Source organism: Coffea arabica, chromosome 10c (genome assembly GCF_036785885.1).
Source record: "Coffea arabica cultivar ET-39 chromosome 10c, Coffea Arabica ET-39 HiFi, whole genome shotgun sequence".
Taxonomy (NCBI): domain Eukaryota; kingdom Viridiplantae; phylum Streptophyta; class Magnoliopsida; order Gentianales; family Rubiaceae; genus Coffea; species Coffea arabica.
This window is the reverse complement of record NC_092329.1, coordinates 1,309,952-1,329,554: the sequence shown is the minus strand read 5'-3', so window position 1 is coordinate 1,329,554 and position 19,603 is coordinate 1,309,952. Positions and strand designations below refer to the sequence as shown.

At 34.7% G+C, this 19,603-nt stretch overlaps 1 protein-coding gene across 1 annotated transcript; it reads left to right on the top strand.

The window, feature by feature from the left end:
• The first annotated feature begins 652 nt into the window (after window positions 1–652).
• On the top strand, window positions 653–18,019 carry LOC113714482 (vacuolar protein sorting-associated protein 52 A-like). Its single transcript, XM_027238333.2, has 19 exons — window positions 653–987; window positions 1,531–1,588; window positions 1,753–1,848; window positions 2,154–2,255; window positions 3,420–3,503; window positions 3,631–3,711; window positions 5,170–5,313; window positions 5,536–5,627; window positions 7,167–7,248; window positions 9,862–10,044; window positions 10,652–10,767; window positions 10,867–10,925; window positions 11,284–11,384; window positions 14,906–14,956; window positions 15,878–16,057; window positions 16,143–16,277; window positions 16,485–16,559; window positions 17,303–17,360; window positions 17,441–18,019. Exons 1-19 carry the CDS (start codon window positions 794–796, stop codon window positions 17,743–17,745), a joined length of 2,196 nt encoding a protein of 731 aa, XP_027094134.1. The 5' UTR covers window positions 653–793; the 3' UTR covers window positions 17,746–18,019.
• The last annotated feature ends 1,584 nt before the right edge of the window (window positions 18,020–19,603 follow it).

Here is a 19,603-nt window from a genome sequence, read left to right as displayed (position 1 = left end):
TCTTAATTCATTTAGTTGTGTGCACACTTCTTTCTTCTATGTCAAGATTAGACTCAAATGGGACGGATTACATTACATGAGTTTAAACCATTTTTGGTAACGTTTGGTCGTAAATGGGACACATATGAGAGTTTTAGAGTGGATGCAATGTGCTCAAACTTGGAAGTTTAACGTTTGGATTGCTGTTTTTCGTCGAAAAATTATGTCGTTTTCATAATCATATTTTTTTATTATTTTTTTAACTCATATACATCAAATTATTACAGTAATTTTTTCATAAAAAATATAATCCAAACACAACCTAAGATGCCGCTCAAGAATCAATTACTAGTTAAAGGGTGCAAAATAGAAGTCCGTCAGGTACATGCTATTCTGTACTGCTGGAGGTTTTTTTTTTTTATTAAATTTAAAAGGGTATCTGGAATCACCCGGACTGAGCAGAGCTCGCCCAAAAGCGCCAGCAACGATAACTTGGAACCTTATTAGACAGACCGCAAAAAGCAGCTTGGAGGCTATTTTTAATTTCAGTAATATTCCGGAACTCGGTGGCAGTGAAATGGTGTACATGACCCTGAAAAACTTGTACCTTGCTCGGTAAATGGTAACTGACAACTTCCTCCCTCCCTGGAGAAAACTCCTATTAATCGGTGTCGTGGATCTGGCGTATTAAATTCATTCCAAACACAGCTTTGTTGTCGTGTTGTTACTTGTGTAATGTGTACTACTAGTAGCCTACTACTCCTCCGTTGCATCAATCAGTTGTAGCGATCTGATATTTATCTTTGAGTTGGGGATGGCTTCTTCTGCTTCTGCAGCCGCCGTGGCCGCCGAGGTTGATTCTAACAAATTACAATTGGCGAAGGGAAACAATAATGATGATGATGAGCATGAAAATGGGGGCCAGAAGATGATTCATCCAGTTGTTTCGGATTTGGAATCCTATGTGGGGGACTTGACTGGCGGAGGTGGCGACGATGATGATGCCAGGTTTGGAAATTTCTTCCTCCATTCCGTCCAGAAACATATTCGATTTACTTCTCCTTTTTTGCATTTGTTTGTGGGTAGTTAGATTTATCGAACCGTAAAAAGAAAAAAAAACTTATTTTTTTGTGTTGATCAGGGTGAATATTTAGTTGATATATCATGGTTATTGTTGTTTTGCGAGTTGAAAAAAAGCTTTTATCTCCTACTATTAGTTTGATGAAAATGAATTTGATTCAAATTTCCTTCGAATGATTGGGTTTGGGATCTAATTGCTCTGTTTCTTCATCAGTGTGATGTCTTGGATTATCAATTATCTTTTTTTTTTAATCTAAAATAAATAAAAAGGGGGTTAGATTTCTTGCTTGGGAGGCTTGGGCTTCTTCTTCATCCTCATCGATTCACTATCCAATTTCTTTGAGATTTGATATATTTAAGATCTCAAGTTAGTAGGATTAGTGTTCCACTGTGGATTTCTATTCTTCTCCTCCCGCACCTATTCTGCTGATTCTTTTTTGGGATATATAATGGTGTTGTTTTTTTTGATAGTGAGGATATATCACTTGAAGGGCTAGAGCAAGAGCTTCAAGAATGCAAGCATGATCAAGTATGTCCTTTTCTTTTCTTTTCTTTTTTTTTTTTTCACTTTCTTCATTTCCCATTTTCAAGTAATGAAAAGTTGTCTGCTTTTCCTTGTTGTCTGTATGTTGTTTTTCTTGCATACAACATTTTTGCCTCTTGCCTTATTTTTTCTGCTGTGCTCTTTAAAAGGTCGTGGCAAACATCTTGTCTAAGGGAACAAAGCTTCGAGAGTACACAAAGGGTGTCGAGAGCAATGTACGCCAAGTTGAATTGGAATCCATTGAGGTAGGTTGGTCTCACTATACTTCTCCTCCTTCCAAATTTGTCTATTGTTGGATTATATGTCTGCAATTTCTTGTAAGTTAGAGCATGCTTGTAGCGAGACTTTCATGTTGTCAAGCTGCTTATCCTTTAGGCAGTCTAAAAGGTCGCCTTGTGAATTTTAGAACTTTGTACTCACGGGGAAATGTCTTAAGAGTGTTGTGTCTGTTCATGGTTGACAGGCTATTGACATTGTCATGCTATATATGTCTGGTAAAGATTTTACTTTATTTTCTCTAACATGATAGCTATCCCTTGTGTCCCTTTAGGATTACATTAAGGAAAGTGACAACTTGGTCTCCCTTCATGATCAAATACGTGATTGTGACATTATACTCTCACAAATGGAGACCCTACTTAGTGGATTCCAGGTACTGCATTCCATCATTGTTGCTCAATTTTTCATATTGATGCAATCAAGATACCATTCATTTTGAACTTTCGTCGTCAGTGGAATTGGAAATTTCTAAAGCATGGACTCATTTATACTTTTCTAATTTTACTGCTGTTTTTAATTCCATCAAGCAATCATGGCCCTAGTTTATGTCTGTATATTGCATCAATGGAGAGGGAAGGCTGTTCCATTTATAATTTTTATATCTCTTTTTAGGTTGATTTACAGATGATAACCTCCATTGTTACCTCTTGTGCGTTTAACCCAATGTGCTTTGACTGCAGCAAGTTAAACTGAATGCTGAACAGAATGCTTTGTGCTTTTGTACCATCTACTAGTGATTGAGCTGAAATAGGTACAAATGCCAAGTGTCCTACCTTACTTGACAACTAGGAGGAGCTACACATGTTACTGTAGAGAATTAAACTAGGGGCTGAGTTAGTTGAGAAGGCAGAATAGCAAGCAATTCCCAGTCTAATACTTTATATTTCGTGGAATCCATAGATTAAGAAGATCACAGTTTTGAATTCTGGCAGTTCTTGTTATCATGATTTGTGCTTGTGGAATTCCTCATACTTTCCACTTTGATCTGTTTGTACAGAAGTAACTGAACTGGGATGAATTTTTATGTCAGAGCATTACTCGTGCAGGATAAATTTCTTAATATTAGTAGTTTAAGGTTAACTCCTATCAGATTAGAAAGATAAGGACAGGGAAGAATGAGATTAAGATGGTGAGAATTAGAGTGATAAGGACAGTGTTCAGGTTTTGCATGTGTAATTCAGATTTTGACATCTAATGAAAGTGTATCATTTCTTCTTGGTTCTTCAGGTAAACTATTAAGGTTGGGTGCTGAATTAGCCCCATAATCAAGGTTTTCTGTTGGTTTATCCTAAAAACCAAACCTGTATCATGGATTAAAGTGACTTTTCTTTTTCTCGTGCTCCTGCCTGCATCAACTATCTACTTTGTTTGGGTCTTTGAATGTTTTGCTGTTAGAATGTCAGAAAGTGCATTTTGGCTGTACATCTGTCTAATCAGTTTCTGCAGATCCTTTCTCTTTTTTATTGTTTATCTTTCAGTTTTTTATTCTGGATGTCGTCCGATGTTCTTATTATACTTCTCGTAACTTTTGCCATAGGCTGAGATAGGTTCTATAAGTTCAGATATAAAAATTCTTCAAGAGAAGTCCATGGATATGGGGTTGAAGCTGAAAAATCGCAAGGTATGAATTTTACTTTGTTCCTATTGGGTGGAGTACTCTTGTAATTGTAAACTCTCTAGTCAGTATCTAGCACAAAAGGCTCGGTGGCATTTTTCTGCCTTTTATAACTGCTTATGTTCTTTGACAGGTTGCGGAATCAAAGTTGGCAAAATTTGTTGAAGATATTATTGTGCCACCAAGGATGATAGACATAATTGTTGATGGAGAGGTATTCTGAATTCTGTTTTTAATTACCCATTTCCAGTTTTATCCTTTACCTCCTTCAGTTTGGCAGCTTATTTGACACAAGTACATTTTTAGTCTCTCTTTCATAGTGTTATGACTGTTGTCTATTGACTATCTTATTGTGCCTTAACTTCAAGTTGATACTACTGATTGATTAGCTTTCTGTCTCTTGTACATCTAATGAGTTGCAAAGGTTACAAGAGAAAACAGTTAGGTAAATCCTAAAGTGGGGCTGTTACAAATACCTTAGCTTTGTAAAGCATCCGAGAATAGTCAATCTTAAAAATGATCTTTTACAATGGTAAAGAGGTAGCAAAAACTGTTTGACAAGCAAAAGATGTAATTTAAATGCGCATCAAATGTCCTTTTCAGAAATAACTTTCTTTTTCATTTGATTAGAAAAGGTGAAAGTTAGGCACGAAATTGAGAACTGAAAATAGCTTCAAGTTGCAGATAATGTTGGGATGAGATACTGATAGACATACTAGAATAAATACCTCCGCAGATACGCAAGTAGGTTAAGCATGACTCTAAACCTTTCTTGTGGATAATATGGTTTCCATTCACATTTAGGGTTTAGAATTTTGTGAGTGATGCCAAATGTCTCTGTTGATTGATTCCTTTGGCCTTTTATTGCCATCATAAGATCTGAAGGTTTAATTAACACATTATCTCGTTGACCAGTTCATATTTCATTTCATAGTACTTATCCTTTTCTGTTTTTGCTAATTGCATGCTCATGTTAAAAACAGGCTAAATTTTTTTTAAGTTGTTTTGAGTTAGCATTAAACTCAGTTTGAGGTCTTTCTGAGGCCTATAAATCATATGGAAGATGCTGGAGTATCAAGGAAAAAAGACATCAGTTGAGTATCAAATGCCTTTTTGAAAAAATTTTCGTAGGATAACAAACCCTGCAATGATGCTTGTTCCACCGAAATTCAATATTCAGAAATTGCATGGAGAGATTTCATTAAATTACGCACACCATACTCTTCTCCTTCATTGAAAGACTAGGCAACACACAAAGCATAAGAGCTGGCATTATAGGGCAACTACCAAGTAATGAGAAGAATTGGAATTAAAAGGTTATTGACAGGTAGAATAAAGAATTGTTGTGTTTGCTTGCTGAAAAGTACCTTGACAAATACAATGATTAGTAAATTGTATTGCAATTTGTTACTGAACTGGCTGAGTTGGCTTCCACTTGCTATTTGTCTCATATACTCTTTGGACTGGCTTTGAATTGATCTTGCTTGAGTTTGTCCCTTCCCCCCTTTTGGTTGCTTGTCCATAGTTGTCTGTTTGAGATGTTGTTGGCATTCCAGTCCCTGCTATCCCAATCCCTTAAAATGTGTTGATGGGCTTGCTAGGCCACTGTGCATCTCTGCTTTTGACTTCTCATATTTCATGGTCAGTAAATTGTCTTTATACTTGCACACAGGTTAATGATGAGTATTTGAGGTCTCTAGAGATTTTGAGCAAAAAGCTGGACTTTGTTAAGGTGGATCCTATGGTTAAAACTTCGAAAGCATTAAAAGATGTTCAACCTGAATTAGAGAGGCTTCGGCAGAAAGCAGTTTCAAAAGTAAGATGCACGTTTCAACATGCTATGGCAAATTATTTAGATGCTTGTTGACTCTTGAGTCTATCCTGTAAGAATGAAATACATGTTTTATCAGTCTGAATTGTTCATCACAGGAGGTTAATAATTTGTTTGTGAAATTTATCGATCTAAGTTCTATTCAATGTTTCTTGGAATCTATGAAGTTAGTCATGTAATGATAAATCATTTTCCCTCTTCATATAGGTTTTTGACTTCATGGTTCAAAAGCTATATGCATTGCGGAAACCAAAAACTAATATCCAGATTCTTCAACAGAGTGTTCTTTTGAAATACAAGTAAGTTGCATCTCTGTCATATTATACTGCTTCTCATATAGTCAATTTAAAAGATTTTTTTATTATGATTACTTCAGGTTAACTTACTCAACAACCATTCATTGTTATGGTCTTGCTTATATCCTTTTTTAATTCATTGAATTCTCTCTTCTTGGAATGCTTTACTTAATTTTATATTATCAATGACTTGAACAGTCTGCATCTGTTCAGTTTTTGAATATAATTCCTTCATAGGTGGATATAATTCGTTGATGTCTCCCTGTCACTCTACCTCAAAACACACCCGGAATCACTCTCTTACACACGTGCAGACTTTCAGAGACTTGCACTGTTCGTAATAATTTCATTACTACTGCCATTTTAGCAAAATATAACCCATTCTTCCATAGCTCTCTCTTTTTAGAGAATCTGGTCAATCCTTTTCATATCATGGATATGCTTATATATAATAATTTGATGGACTTAAATCAAGAAGTGGAGAAGTTAAATATGAACGTAAGGGCTTATAAAAAGTCTCATTATATGAGACCAATTTCGATTAAAGGCCTTTCTCAGATGTCAGATTCTAAGTACCACATAGTTTATATAAGACTAAAAGACAGACTTTGGATAAAAAGAAAAAGGAGATATTGGAGTCGTATTATAATTGTATGCATACTGTATGTGTAAGCCCTTTTAACGAGCAAAATAATCCTGAAGTATTGAATTTAGATTCTAAGTGGGAAAGGTTTAGAATTGATATTGATAAATGGAATCCTGAAGAGCATTATTGTAGTTTGCATTTATAATGACTAATATGTGATATAAGTCTACTATCATGGCAGAAGATGTATTCTGGGGTAATTTGAGTTTCTTATTAAATAAAATTGATAAAGAAGATTTGTTGCCAAAAGTGATGGTAAAATCAATACTTTTGACTTTTTTGTCTGCAAAATAAAAATTGTCAGAAAGTTACTTGGTCCTCCTTGTGCATATCTACTCTGAGAGAGAAAATCAGCATCCTTTCCACTTTTGATGAGCTTTAGTTATTTACGACTTGTTCTTGGTTGCTTAAAACTAGCCACTTGTGCCTTGTTTTATTAAATAAGGAGAAAAGCCAAAAGCTGTTTTCCTTCTCCTTTCACATGTGAGGCACATTTCCATTAGCCAGGAAATAGGGGCAAAAAGGCTGTATAAGTATCTCAAAGATCTTGGGAGCTAGAGTTAGGCTTTTCGTTAATATGTCATAACTGAAGACTCCTACTCTTCATTCTTGGAGCTTGTGGTTATGGATCTTTTACACCATTGAATTTAGTATTTATTTTTAACAACCTGTTACCTGCTTCAGAATCTTTCTTGCCTTTATAAGTTCTTAGTTTTGGGGCTCTGCAGAATTCTAATGTGTCTGATCCGTGTCATATTGAAGAACGGAAGATATAAGTTGGTTTATACAGTATTAGACTTATATATTTGGTCTTCAAACGTAATTTTATTACTCTTTTTCTTTAAATACCATAATGGATCCGATGCAAGATCTGAAATATTCTGTTGAACATGCAGGTATATTATTTCCTTTCTCAAGGAACATGGAAAGGAGATATATGTGGAAATTCGTGCAGCATATATTGACACAATGAACAAGGTAATTGCCCTTAGGCTAGTCAAGGAGCGTTATCAATGATTTGAGAATTTAGTTATCAAAAGCTATTCAGTTATGCTGTGAATGCTTTAGCTCCATAATCAAATGGCATAAAGGAATTGAACTGATAGGTATGAATTATGATGGAAAAGGTTAGAAGTAGGGTTTTGGGGAATAGTGATAGAAGGAATATTCAAGGATATAATTTCAAATATAAGAGGTAGAAACCAAAATAGGTAGATGCTATTAGAGCAGTGACAATTACCAGCCACTTAATTGTACCCCCTTCTGATTGTGGGAGCAGTTTTTGTCGGTAGTTGCTGACTGAAAGGGTTTGGGTTGGGGCTTTGATACCTGGTAACCAAACCGAGGCATATTTGTGAGTTAATTTTTCAAATACATGTCATTTTTGCATATTCCGTAACTGCACAGCACTAAACTAGGTATAGTCCTGCAACTTTGCATACTCTGAATTTACTCTATATTTTGCCCATGAATAAATTTTGTGTTTCTATCTCTATGAACTTTTGCATTTTAATTCTCTTGATGGTGATGGTGTATTTAACTTCAAAAGAGCTTATACAGAAGATGTATAGATTAGACAGTTTATTTGTTGGTGATGCCTCCATCAAAAGATTAATAGTTGCAGAGTTATTGGCTTTTGAAACAAGATTATCTAGGTGGAGAAAATTAGAGATTCGTGGAAATAGCGAGTGCAAGTGTTCTATTTGACATTCAATGGATTTCTTGGGGAAAATTTCATGCTTCTGAGCCCAGCTTTTGAATGACCTTGGTGCAAGCATTTAATCTTATCTGGTGGAGAGCTTTAATTTTTATAATCTGTACTTACAAGATTGGAGGGTGGGTGACTCTGGATTAAACTGATAGTTACAATATGGCAGAGTAGGTAATACTTGACAGTTTCTCATCAGAATAACTCCTTGGAAGAAAGGATTTTGTGTGCAAAGTAGACTATGGTGTAGGCCTGAGCTATACAGAGAGCAACATGGAATCATTTGCCAAAAGTACAGAACCATTTCAAATACATTTCCTGATGTTGGACCTGTTATGCTAGGTGCGTGATAGAATGTCTCAAGGACAAAAGCTCCCACCAGACTTGGAATTCCTTTTATTGCAGAGTTTCTCCTTCTGTTGAGCAGGAAATGCGAGTGGTGACTTGATACCTAGTTGAGCTGTAATACATTCTAGTTATGCAATGTCTTTGCAGTATGGCAGACAGCTAGGGGATTTGTTGTGTGAAACCTATGGTTTCCTGTGGACTGTAAGAGATAGCTGGTTTTGGTTTTTGTGATAAAGGGGAAGATCTAAACTGAAGTTCTTCAATGCTTTTTGCCTTTTCTTCTCAGCATTAGCGTACCATGTGGTCCATCTCTTTTTTGTTAAAGTGGTGCAAAAGTTATCTGTACAAGTACTACTACTATGTTACTCAAACTTATTTGGTATTACCACTTTGGTAACATATAACAAAAGAGACAAGCTATGTTAAATATTCGCTGTTTACCTCTTTGACTTTATGGTACTTTCATAACCTGGTAATCCATGTGGAAAGGTGATGTCCCTGTGGTTAATCAGTTAATCCAGTGGCGCAAATACCATCAAAATGATTGTCATTGTAGTTTGGAATGGGAATTATGTACCACTCTAGCTTGAAGTTCGGTACTGCATTTGTTGGATTTCGCAAGCCTATTGTTTGACCAAGAAGGGGCAAATTGCACCATTGAAGACAAGATCCACTTTATCAAATCTTATAGTGAAGCAGAGGTGTTGCTTGTCATTGTTAGCATTAAGCTTTAATTCATTTGATGTTCAATTGTTTTATATTATTTAGGTTCACCATGTCTATAGAATGAGCTTACGAATCTACATGGCTGCTTGAAGTGGTAGATGGGCTTGCTGACAGATAATCTAGTGGTTGCCCTTTTGTTGAATTTAGTGCTATATTATCCACAATAGTGACATGCTTGAATTTTTAGTTTTGCCTTATATCAGGTTGTATCATGTGTGGAAGGTTGGATACGCCTAATTTGCTTGACACTATATCAACAACCAAATCTCCCCCACCCTCTGGCAGCAAAGGAAGGGGTTTTAAAATGTCAAAAACTTTTAGAATTTCACATCGAAGAAATGTCCTTGATCCTTTACCAACAGATTTAATTCATAAGGCTCAACCTTTTGATTATTTGCTAGGTCTGGCTTGGGCTAAAACGTGAATCACGCTACTCAATTGTGGTCTGTCTTATATTCTTCACCATCATGAAAACATGGAAGTAGAGAAACTGCATATGGGGTTAGCCTAGTTCTGTGTCAATCAGTATAGATGAGTTTTATATTTTGGGCAGCTGTACTATATACCTACTGCCTCGCCAAAGCTGATGTTACATTTCATCATCAATACTTACCATTCTTTTATCTTTGATTCTAAGCTAAATGTGCATTCCATCTTTCATCTTGCTGCTACTTGTTTGCCATCATTTTTTATGTATTTGTACTTTCATTAGTAGTTGCTTGTTCAAATAATATATTGGGATTGCACCCTTAAGTTCCAAACAAATGCCACTTATTTAATTCTTCATATTCTACTTTCTTCTTTTGAAGGTTCTAAGTGCACATTTCCGGGCTTATATTCAAGCACTGGAGAAATTACAGCTGGATATAGCAACATCGAGTGACCTAATTGGTGTTGAGGCAAGAAGCAGTAGTCTGTTCTCCAGAGGAAGGGAACCCCTGAAGAATCGATCCGCTGTTTTTGCTTTAGGAGAGAGGATAAACATTCTCAAGGTTTGACACTGCGGTCACCTGGACTATTATTATTACCTTTAGTTCTAAGTGTTTTTACTATTTTCAATGGTTGTGTTGATCATTTTGTTTGTTTGGTGAATTTTTGGGGTTGTTCTCTATATGTCATCTAGAAATAGAAATGTAGCATCTTCATTTTAAGTTCTCCCCCTGCCCACCTTCTGAACACCATATGTTATGGATTTTGTTAATGTTTCGCATGGAATTCATGTGAATTGAATATTTTGATTCGAAATCAAATTGTTTTAAAGCACGTTGAAACTTAATTTCTCAATTGGTCTGAGCTGAGAACTGATAGGTATCAAACAGCCTATTGAAACATCAAGGTTGAAATCTATGAACTAAAGAAGACTAATTGGTTGAAGGAAAATCTAGATAATAAAATTTTTTATAGTACAATGAATCACTAATCAAAATAGAGTTATGAACAAAATTTCCATTACACTATCTTGCTGTAGGAAACTATTGTGGACTAACCTCCCCTGAACTTAAAAAGTTGGAAAATTGGATTGTTTTTCTTCCAAAAGAATTTATTCATAGGTACCTATTTTACCGGAAAGACTTTATTCATAGGTTACCTATTTTACAGGAAATAGATGAACCTGCATTGATACCTCATATAGCTGAAGCTAGCTCCAAAAAGTATCCTTATGAAGTCCTTTTCAGGAGCTTGCACAAACTGCTTATGGATACTGCAACATCTGAGTACTACATATTTTTCTCTCTGATATTCTTTATGGAATATAAGGTGATACTTTCCTTCAATTGAATGTTTCTTATGTTTTTGTTCTTTCCCTCTTTCAGGTACCTTTTCTGTGATGATTTCTTTGGAGAAGAATCCATTTTTAATGATATATTTGCAGGTACATTGTTTATTCACTATTCTATGGGGATGAATATTTTAGGACTTCATTATAGCAGTTCTTTGATGACTTCCAATTTGATCATCTAACTTCACAGTTGCTGCTAATGAGAATGTATTACTTTTGGTAGCTCATTCCCTGATAAGAATGTATTATTCTCTTATATTGATCACCTCTTAGGAGATTTAAAAACTTGTTGAATAGCAATAGAAACATGGTAGTTTGTTAGTGAATTTAGAACTGCTGAATTCATTTTTGAATACCGGCCATTTGGTCATGCTTTTTTTTTCAGTCTTGGTGTTAATTTAGCAAGTATTCGGATTCTTATGGTATGAAATGGGTCATATTGAAACTGTAGGTCCCTTTACTGTAATTGATGAACACTTCAACTCGATCCTGCCAAATTGTTTTGATGCTATTGGCTTGATGCTTATGATCCGCATCATACACCAGCACCAGGTAATGCACAACTTCTAACTTCTTGTAACTCATTTGATGTGACTGACTTTATGTTCTTCTTTCCCTTCCAATTGACATAATATGTCAGAACTTAGATGGTCATTCAATGTGTAGAATCCAGAATAGAGAACTTTGAAAGCTTTTGGAAAACCGTGTAATCTTGAAACAAGGATACCATTTATTTAAGTATTTCATTGGATGTTTTATATGCTATAACATTCCCATCGATAACTCCAATGTTATGTTAACTTTGTTAGTACATTGTGGAATTAGTGCATTACTCTCTAATCTCCTCTCTTTCTTGGTAATATGCATGAAACAGAGTTTGTTACCTACCCAGTTTGTCTAGATTGAAGTGAAAAGGCTCTACAAACCTTGTTTTTTGAAACTAGCGCTATAATCATGTCTGCTATGTGTTGTTATTCTTGTATCTTTAATGGTGTGCATTCTAGAATCTGCAATTGATGTCTGACCAACTCACTATGTAACTGACTCTTTTTTCCACTTTTAGTGATCACAATACATTCTTGTTCGTAGGACATCTATGTTGAGCTGTCTTTTTGGTCTTATGGAGCTTATGTCATGATTGTCAATTTTCTTTTTGAATATGGATTTGTGTTTATGTCATGATTGTCAATTTCTTATGGCACCAGATTAGGTAATCGTTTAGTCATGCTGAAAAAGAATTGCATTTGCCTGTCCTAAGTTCAGTTTGCAAGGTTAGCTTTTTCATATGATTTTCATTTTCTTTTGGATCTAAGAGGTGTCTATTATGGCAAAATTCTTGTTTTGAGTTTGTTTTGATTGGAAATTTTCTTAAATTATCTATATTCTGTTGAGGGAATTTTAGTTGCCTGTAGTTGGATTAAGTATCTGATCTATTTTCTTCTAAATGGTTATGATTGATTGTTTATCTTCATGTTGCTTCAGTTTCCTGTTTCTGATTGTCTCTGATTATTTAAGAGTTTGGGGACTGATCGATAATATGTTAGCAAATCCAGTGCTGCCATTTGATGTTTACTAGAAAGGATATGTTGTGCACTTCATGGTAGAACTCGGACGAATGACTATAGAGAATAAATATAGGTTGACAAAGTTAGATAAACTAATTAGAGGAAGTATAAACAACTCTTCATTGATGAAGGAGGTACCCTTGGAAATCTTGGGACATTGCAATTGTTATCTCAGTTGATCTAAAACTATGAATTTGACTGAGCATAATTAATTGCCTTTTTATTTAAAGTTGTTTTCCTTCTTTCATTTCCTTGATAATGTTAACATGGAACCAATTTAGTTCCAAGTAGCCATTTATTGCTTGATTTTTCCCTGCCTCACTGCAATATCAATTGAGACAAAGTAGTTTTTTTTTTTTTTTTTGTGTTTCATAGTAGTAGGTAAACGTATTTTCTTATTTTTAAATCAACTAATTTGGCATATATCTTTTTCTGTCAAAACCAAGTTTTTCCCAAAAGTTTGTTTTCCTTTAGAAACACTACAGTTTGTTAGAAATATTGGTTCGACCCTACAGTTAACATTTATCCGTACACGATTCTCCTGATTTCCAAGTTATACTTTATTATTCCCTTTGCAATAAGTATCCAACAGGTATAGAAAAACATTTTTGTGTTTTTGAGGTTTAGCTTTATCTTGTTTCTTTTTTTCTTCTTCCTCTTGATTTACTATTTATCCTTTATTGATCACCTGTAATGCAAAAGTTATTTTTACAAACTTGTATCTAGTTGAAATTTTCTCACAATAAATGCTTCAATTAGGCAATGCCCGTCTGAAAAATTGTTTGTCAAGTGCCAAATTACTAGGGTCAACTATGGCAATAATAATGCTTTAAAATGGAAAATTATCAAATATGAAGAAATATGTGACCTTATGTGAAGGGATACATGTTGATAGTGAAGGGATACATGTTGATAGTTCTGCTCACGAAATCAAATTGTTCGAAGTTCAAGGTACTTTATGTTTAAATACCTTGTCAGTTGGCGGGGCAGGAAAAAAAAAACAAAATTGTAGAATATCAAGATCAACACAAGTTCATTTAGTATCACGACATTTTCTTAAGCTACATGTTATATCATTCTTTAATTTTTGACAGAATAACTTGGTTGCTGCTATTAGACATTCCAATTCCACCATTACTAAACACTTAAATGATGAGCTTTTTGGCTTTCTATCCTCTCTCATGTCAATTACAAGAGTAACTTTGGTGTGCAAACCCATAAAATTGAATTTCAGAAAATCATGCTCAACCCTAAAGCGAGAAAAACAAGCAGAATCATGGGAGTACATGTTAAATCAACTTTGTGAAAGTAGTTGGATCTGCAATTAAGATCATAGAATGACAAAATCAACGTACTTGAAATTTGTTTTTCCCACAGCTCCTATTGCAAACTATGTTTCAATGCAGTGGAGAAACACAGTTTGAAAACTTTTAAGATTGCAGCCTACTCTACTCAGTTATGTCAATAACACATAGTGACATCTTGTACGGGGCACTCTTTACCTATTTTGCACTTCAGGTTTGAAAAGGACATTAGATTATGGCTTATAATAATTAAAATTTTTAGTTTAGAGAATTACACTATATAAGTTTTTAGCATCGTTTTCTGTATGACATGTAAGAATTTTACTTCTATGGTTAAGTTTGGCATATGCTACAATTAATGTTAGCAACCATGGGTCAAGTTAAAACAAGGAGCCTGGCAAATTATCTCAATAATTCTCAAAATGTTAAAGGCTCAAATGTCTAGAAGTGCTCAAGGTTCATCATGTCTAGTACTTTAGCTTTTTATAGTTTTTGGTTAGTATATTTGCAGCCATTTGCAGTTACAACCATCGAGTATGGGACTCTTTTGAGAAATTCAGGCTTTGGTAAGTGAGGAAAATTGTAGATCTCCTATAAAAGCGCACCATCAACTTTCAAAACTAGAAGGCCTTCTGGAAATGATTTATATATTTCCACAAGTATTGGAGAACCACTATCATTTGAGAATATTTTTACAATATCAAGCTAATGGTTAGAATCCTTTTTGTTTGAGCTCTGTAAATATAATTACTGAAATTTTGGATGGAATTTTTATTCCTTATTAGTTGACTCTGAATTTTATTTTTGCACCAGATTATGTACTTCTTCCTCCTCTAATATGGATAGAAGTTTTTTGAGCAGTTTTCCTTCGGCTTATATTAGCTTTTTTTTTATTATTAAGAGTAAATGTTTACTCCTTTCGACTTTTCAGTTGTGATTTGTGTGCCTGTAATTGCAAATGAACCCGGTTGTACAAATCTCATTAATACCTGATAACACGAAGTTTTTGAACAAGGGGAAAAAAAGGATGTGTAATTGCACTGAAGCTTCATAGTTGAATTGCATTTTGACTATATTTTGCTGATATTGTTAAATGTGTTTTGCATTCAGAAAAACTTCAAGTTTACTAAGAGTAGAATGAGTTTGATTAGTTTGACAAAGTAGTTGTGATTCTTACAGTAAGCTTCTTTTATCTTTTCGTCAGCTCATAATGTCACGCCGCCGAATACCATGTCTCGATTCTTACTTGGATAAGGTAAATCCCAAGATAGTTTCATGTATCATCTTTATCAACTTTTGTCATTGCTAAATGTCATGAAGCTTTCTTTTCTTCTTCTATTGTACGAAGTTGGTGTTATGTGTAAATCCCAAGATAGTTTCTGTTATATAAATTTTTTTTCCTAGGAATGAACGCAGAATGGTTTTTTTTTTTTTTTTCTAGGTGGGACTGTCGTAAAAGAACCTTTCCACTAAGCAATATGACTTGGGATACTGCAAAAGTAAGCCTATTGCATGAATCACCAGAAATAGAAATTTAGTCTGAAATGATAAAGCAAATTACTGATGGTTATAAGATAATCAGTTATATGTTCTCTTTTCACAGCACGGTTGAGAATCGTATTGTCCACTTAAAAAGAGAAAGAAATTGTATCAGCGGTGTTGGATAATTCTCTCCTTATTTCACTGCAGTTAGTATAACCCAGATCTCTGATTTTAACTATGATTCCAGATTCTAAAAAAGCTTTATGTGTGATTGGAAAACTAAATTCTAATGCAACAATTTACTATGTTAAAAACAGCTATAATTGGGTGTGCTATCATTTTTCTGGCCTAGTCTAATGGAAAGTTTTGTTGCAACTATCCAGTATTAACACATTTCCAAAGAAATCAAGCTGACCTTGGTAATGAAATGTGCTGAGGAAAATATAGTAGCCAAACCATATAGATTTAAGGATGTTTTGAAACTGCGAGTTTACCCACCAGTGCCGCAGTTTGATTGATGGTGAGCTATGGATCTAAGGTGACTGACTGCTCAGTGAGGATTAATGCCCAAAAAAGGGCTTTTCTGTGATGTTGCAAATTAGATTCGAAAGTTTGAAAATAACGTCCTTGGGTCATCATTGATTCATTGTGTGGCATACATACTATTGAAGCTTACTGGAATGAATACGAGCAGGTCAATATTGCTTTATGGCCTCGTTTCAAGATGGTGTTTGACATGCACCTCAACAGCCTGCGAAATGCCAATGTCAGAAGTTTGTGGGAAGATGATGTTCACCCTCATTATGTCATGAGGCGCTATGCAGAGTTCACGGCTTCACTGATCCACCTAAATGTGGAATATGGAGATGGGCAGGTATAATATGCTGGAAGGTTCTCTGTATTTGAATTGGAACTGGCATTCACATTAATTGCTAATCTCGCTTGATGTGATTTTCCAGCTTGAACTTAACCTGGAAAGACTGAGAATGGCTGTTGATGACTTGCTTATCAAACTGTCAAAAACATTCTCAAAAGCAAAGTTGCAGACTGTATTCCTGATTAACAACTATGACATGACAATTTCTGTACTGAAGGTATAGTTACATTATATAACTTTATAACCAAATAATGTCTAGTTGGTTGTGTATGAAACTGTGATCTTACTCAATGATTTTAATCACAATCGGCTACTTTTGTCTACTGTGGAAACTGTTAGATGAGCAGTCATGGTCTAAATCTTTTTTTAAATGGGTTGAATCACGATATTGTGAGCTCTGAAACATGATTTTTACATGTATCAGGAAGCTGGGCCAGAGGGTGGGAAAATCCAATTGTACTTTGAAGATCTGCTGAAGAACAATACTGCTGTTTTTGTGGTGAGCATATGACTAATGGATTCAATGCATGCGTTTTTGACTTTCTGGATACGGTCCTTTCTTTTCTCTCTGCTCTTGGATCTAAATGGAAGCATTTTGGAAGCACTATACTTGATAAGTTTTTCTTTAGAGATCTGTCTTTTAAAAATAGAGCAAGGTAAAAATCTGGTGGAATGTTACTTTTATAGTCTTTTAAGTTGCGGTGCTAAATGTAATCTTTGTTCTTGTTCTGCAATTCCAGCTTTTAAGATGGTTGCATAGTTATTCATAGATATTGTGTTATTTTATATATTGATCTTGTTTAACATCTAACTAAATTGTTCCCTATCCCTTGATGTAGTGGAACGATCTAATAAAGATATAAAAGTTTACATATTTTGCTTTTCAACTAGGTGATTGGATTCCTGGCAGGAATATCTCTTTCAGAAATTTTTGGGCCATTGGAATTTAAACTGAAGCTTTTGAGTTAATTTAGATTATAGCTTGTTCTTTCTGGTAATTAAGACAACGGATAGTAGTTTATAAAATAGCGTTTCTTGCCATCCCTTGATTTATTAGAATTCCAAAGGAAGATGAAATAGTTTGCGTATTTTGCATTTCAACTAGACAGTTAAAACTCCTTATTGCTTTTGAAGGATTCTGCCTCTCAGAAATTGTTGGAAGTTGAACTGAAGTTTTTGAGTTAATCTCAGCTACAGCTTGTTCTCTTTGGTAATAGGACACCCTGTCATTTTTCTTTGCAGGAAGAGTTACTCTTGGAGCATTTCAGTGACCTCATCAAGTTTGTGAAGACCAGAGCCTGTAAGTATGACTATTATGTCTTATAGATCAACTATAAGTTGTTCAAGGTCCTAATATGCTTATGTGAAATTTACTGTCAGCTGAGGACTCAAAAGCTGTGTCAGAGAAGCCTATATCTGTAGCTGAAATCGAGCCTCTTGTGAAGGACTTTGCAAGTAGATGGAAAGCTGCGATAGAATTGATGCATACCGATGTCATCAAATCATTCAGCAACTTCCTCTGCGGCATGGAGATATTGAGAGCTGCGTTGACTCAGCTGCTTCTCTACTACACTAGACTTTTGGATTGCATAAAAGAGATTCCTGGTGGATCTGCACTAAACAAAGATCTTGTTTCCATACCATCAATAATGTATGAAATCAAAAAGTATTCAAGGACTTTCTGAGTTAACTTACCAGTAATGTACATGTCGCTTTGTAAGTTTTACCTTCGAAAGTTACAGTTGGTGCATAGAATTCTTTGCCTCCGAATGCATTGATACACGTTCATACCCCCTTCGAACAGGATAGGTGAATCATGAATTTAAGGCATTTGATTTTCAAAAGAGCATTTTGGTTTTGGGATTATTTCGGATTATGTATCATACATCTAACAGTGAAAGTATATACACTATCAATGTATAGAAGATTAATCATAGATAAGTATTTTTTGTTGAGCCATCTATCAATTATATCTCAAGATCCGGAAAATCCCTGCCATTTCCGCTATGATCGCTCTCTGCCACCCCAAACCCTTTGCAACAGAAGCAAAGCAATTGATAGAACGTATTAGTAGTTCATGTTTATTAAAAATGTAAAGCGATATTCCTGGTGAGAAGGTATGGACTTGAAAAGAACCAGAAAGATACGAAGAACTCTGTCAGACAAGTCCGTGTATCGCGACCTCTTTGGGCTTAAAATCTGCATGTTAATGTGTACTTGGAATGAATGCTCAACATCATTAATGATCAAACTCATATGCTTTATTTATTTCCCCTTTGCTAAGTAAATAGATGTGGACACGGATTGAGATAGATTCTAATATCATCTTCCTTCTTTAAAAAAATTTCATTAAAATTAAGTAAGATTATTCTATATTATCTCTTGATAAATAGTAGGGTCGGGCGAAAAGGGACGACTATTTTAGCAAATCCCTCGTAAAAATGATTTCGAGACCATCCACCCATTATTGAGTATTCAATTTAAACAATTGCTGCTTGACCAGGAAAGAATAGCCCTGTAACTACGGCCATGCTACCAAAGTGGAGTTGACCTACTCATTACCAAAGTGCAATTGAATCAAGATCTTCTCCACAAGGTCATCTGGTTTACACAATTATTCAATTGCGCAGGTTTGTACCATATCCTTATATTCCTTACAGTTGTGAATAAAACATCCAAGCATTATTCTCTTACAACTTTCACTTGATACAAAAAAAAAAAAAATTTTTACTTTTTGGTAGACAATAATGCTAGAGCAATAATCTTTTTGACAAAATTACTTTTTACTCTAGGGAAAATGATACAAATAGTCCTTCACATATTGACTTTGTACCTTTTACATCCTTCGCATATTTTGAAATGATGATTTTTCATCCCTCACAAATAAAAAAACGCATATTTTTAGTCCCTCGACTCATTTCTACTAATATTCTCATTAGAAAAATATCACGTGCAACTGCTACCTCACAAATTTTATTGGCAAAATTGGAAGACCATAGGGAGAAAAGGAAAAACATCTCTCACATTTCATTTTTGTTCATCCTAATTTCCTAGCTGAGAATATGGCAGCAGCCACGGGTGCCGTTGGTCACCATGCTGGTGGTCTCATCGTCAATTGCCACTACTTTCAATTATAAAATTTCACAAAATTTAACTTCAGCGTAGAATCTAATTTTGATATTAGTTTTTGCAGAAAAAAATTGAACCAGTGTGGGTGAAAATAGAAAAGACACTAAATCTGATTTTGATATTTGTATTATGTTTTTTTTTTCAAAAATCATAGACTCCATTTGGATTGGCTATTTTTTCAAAAAATAATTTTTTCAAATACAATATTACAGTAATATGCAATAACTCAAAAAAATCCCATTCATATTAGTATATCAAATATTTCAAAAAAATTTTATAGTAAAATAAAAATTTTTCATATACATTGCTACAATAAAATATTTCAAAAATACTCTAAAAAACAACTAATCCAAACGGAGCCATACAGCTAATGGAAAAAAACAGTGGGATGTTTTTTCCGTTATTAGCTGTTAT

Bases quoted from the DNA above. Each gene is read 5' to 3' on its own strand.
- LOC113714482 (XM_027238333.2), top strand. From the start codon at position 794: ATGGCTTCTTCTGCTTCTGCAGCCGCCGTGGCCGCCGAGGTTGATTCT. The intron at 2,256-3,419 runs GTACTGCATTCC...CTTTTGCCATAG, and splicing joins CCCTACTTAGTGGATTCCAG to GCTGAGATAGGTTCTATAAG. The intron at 14,957-15,877 runs GTAAATCCCAAG...GAATACGAGCAG, and splicing joins TCGATTCTTACTTGGATAAG to GTCAATATTGCTTTATGGCC.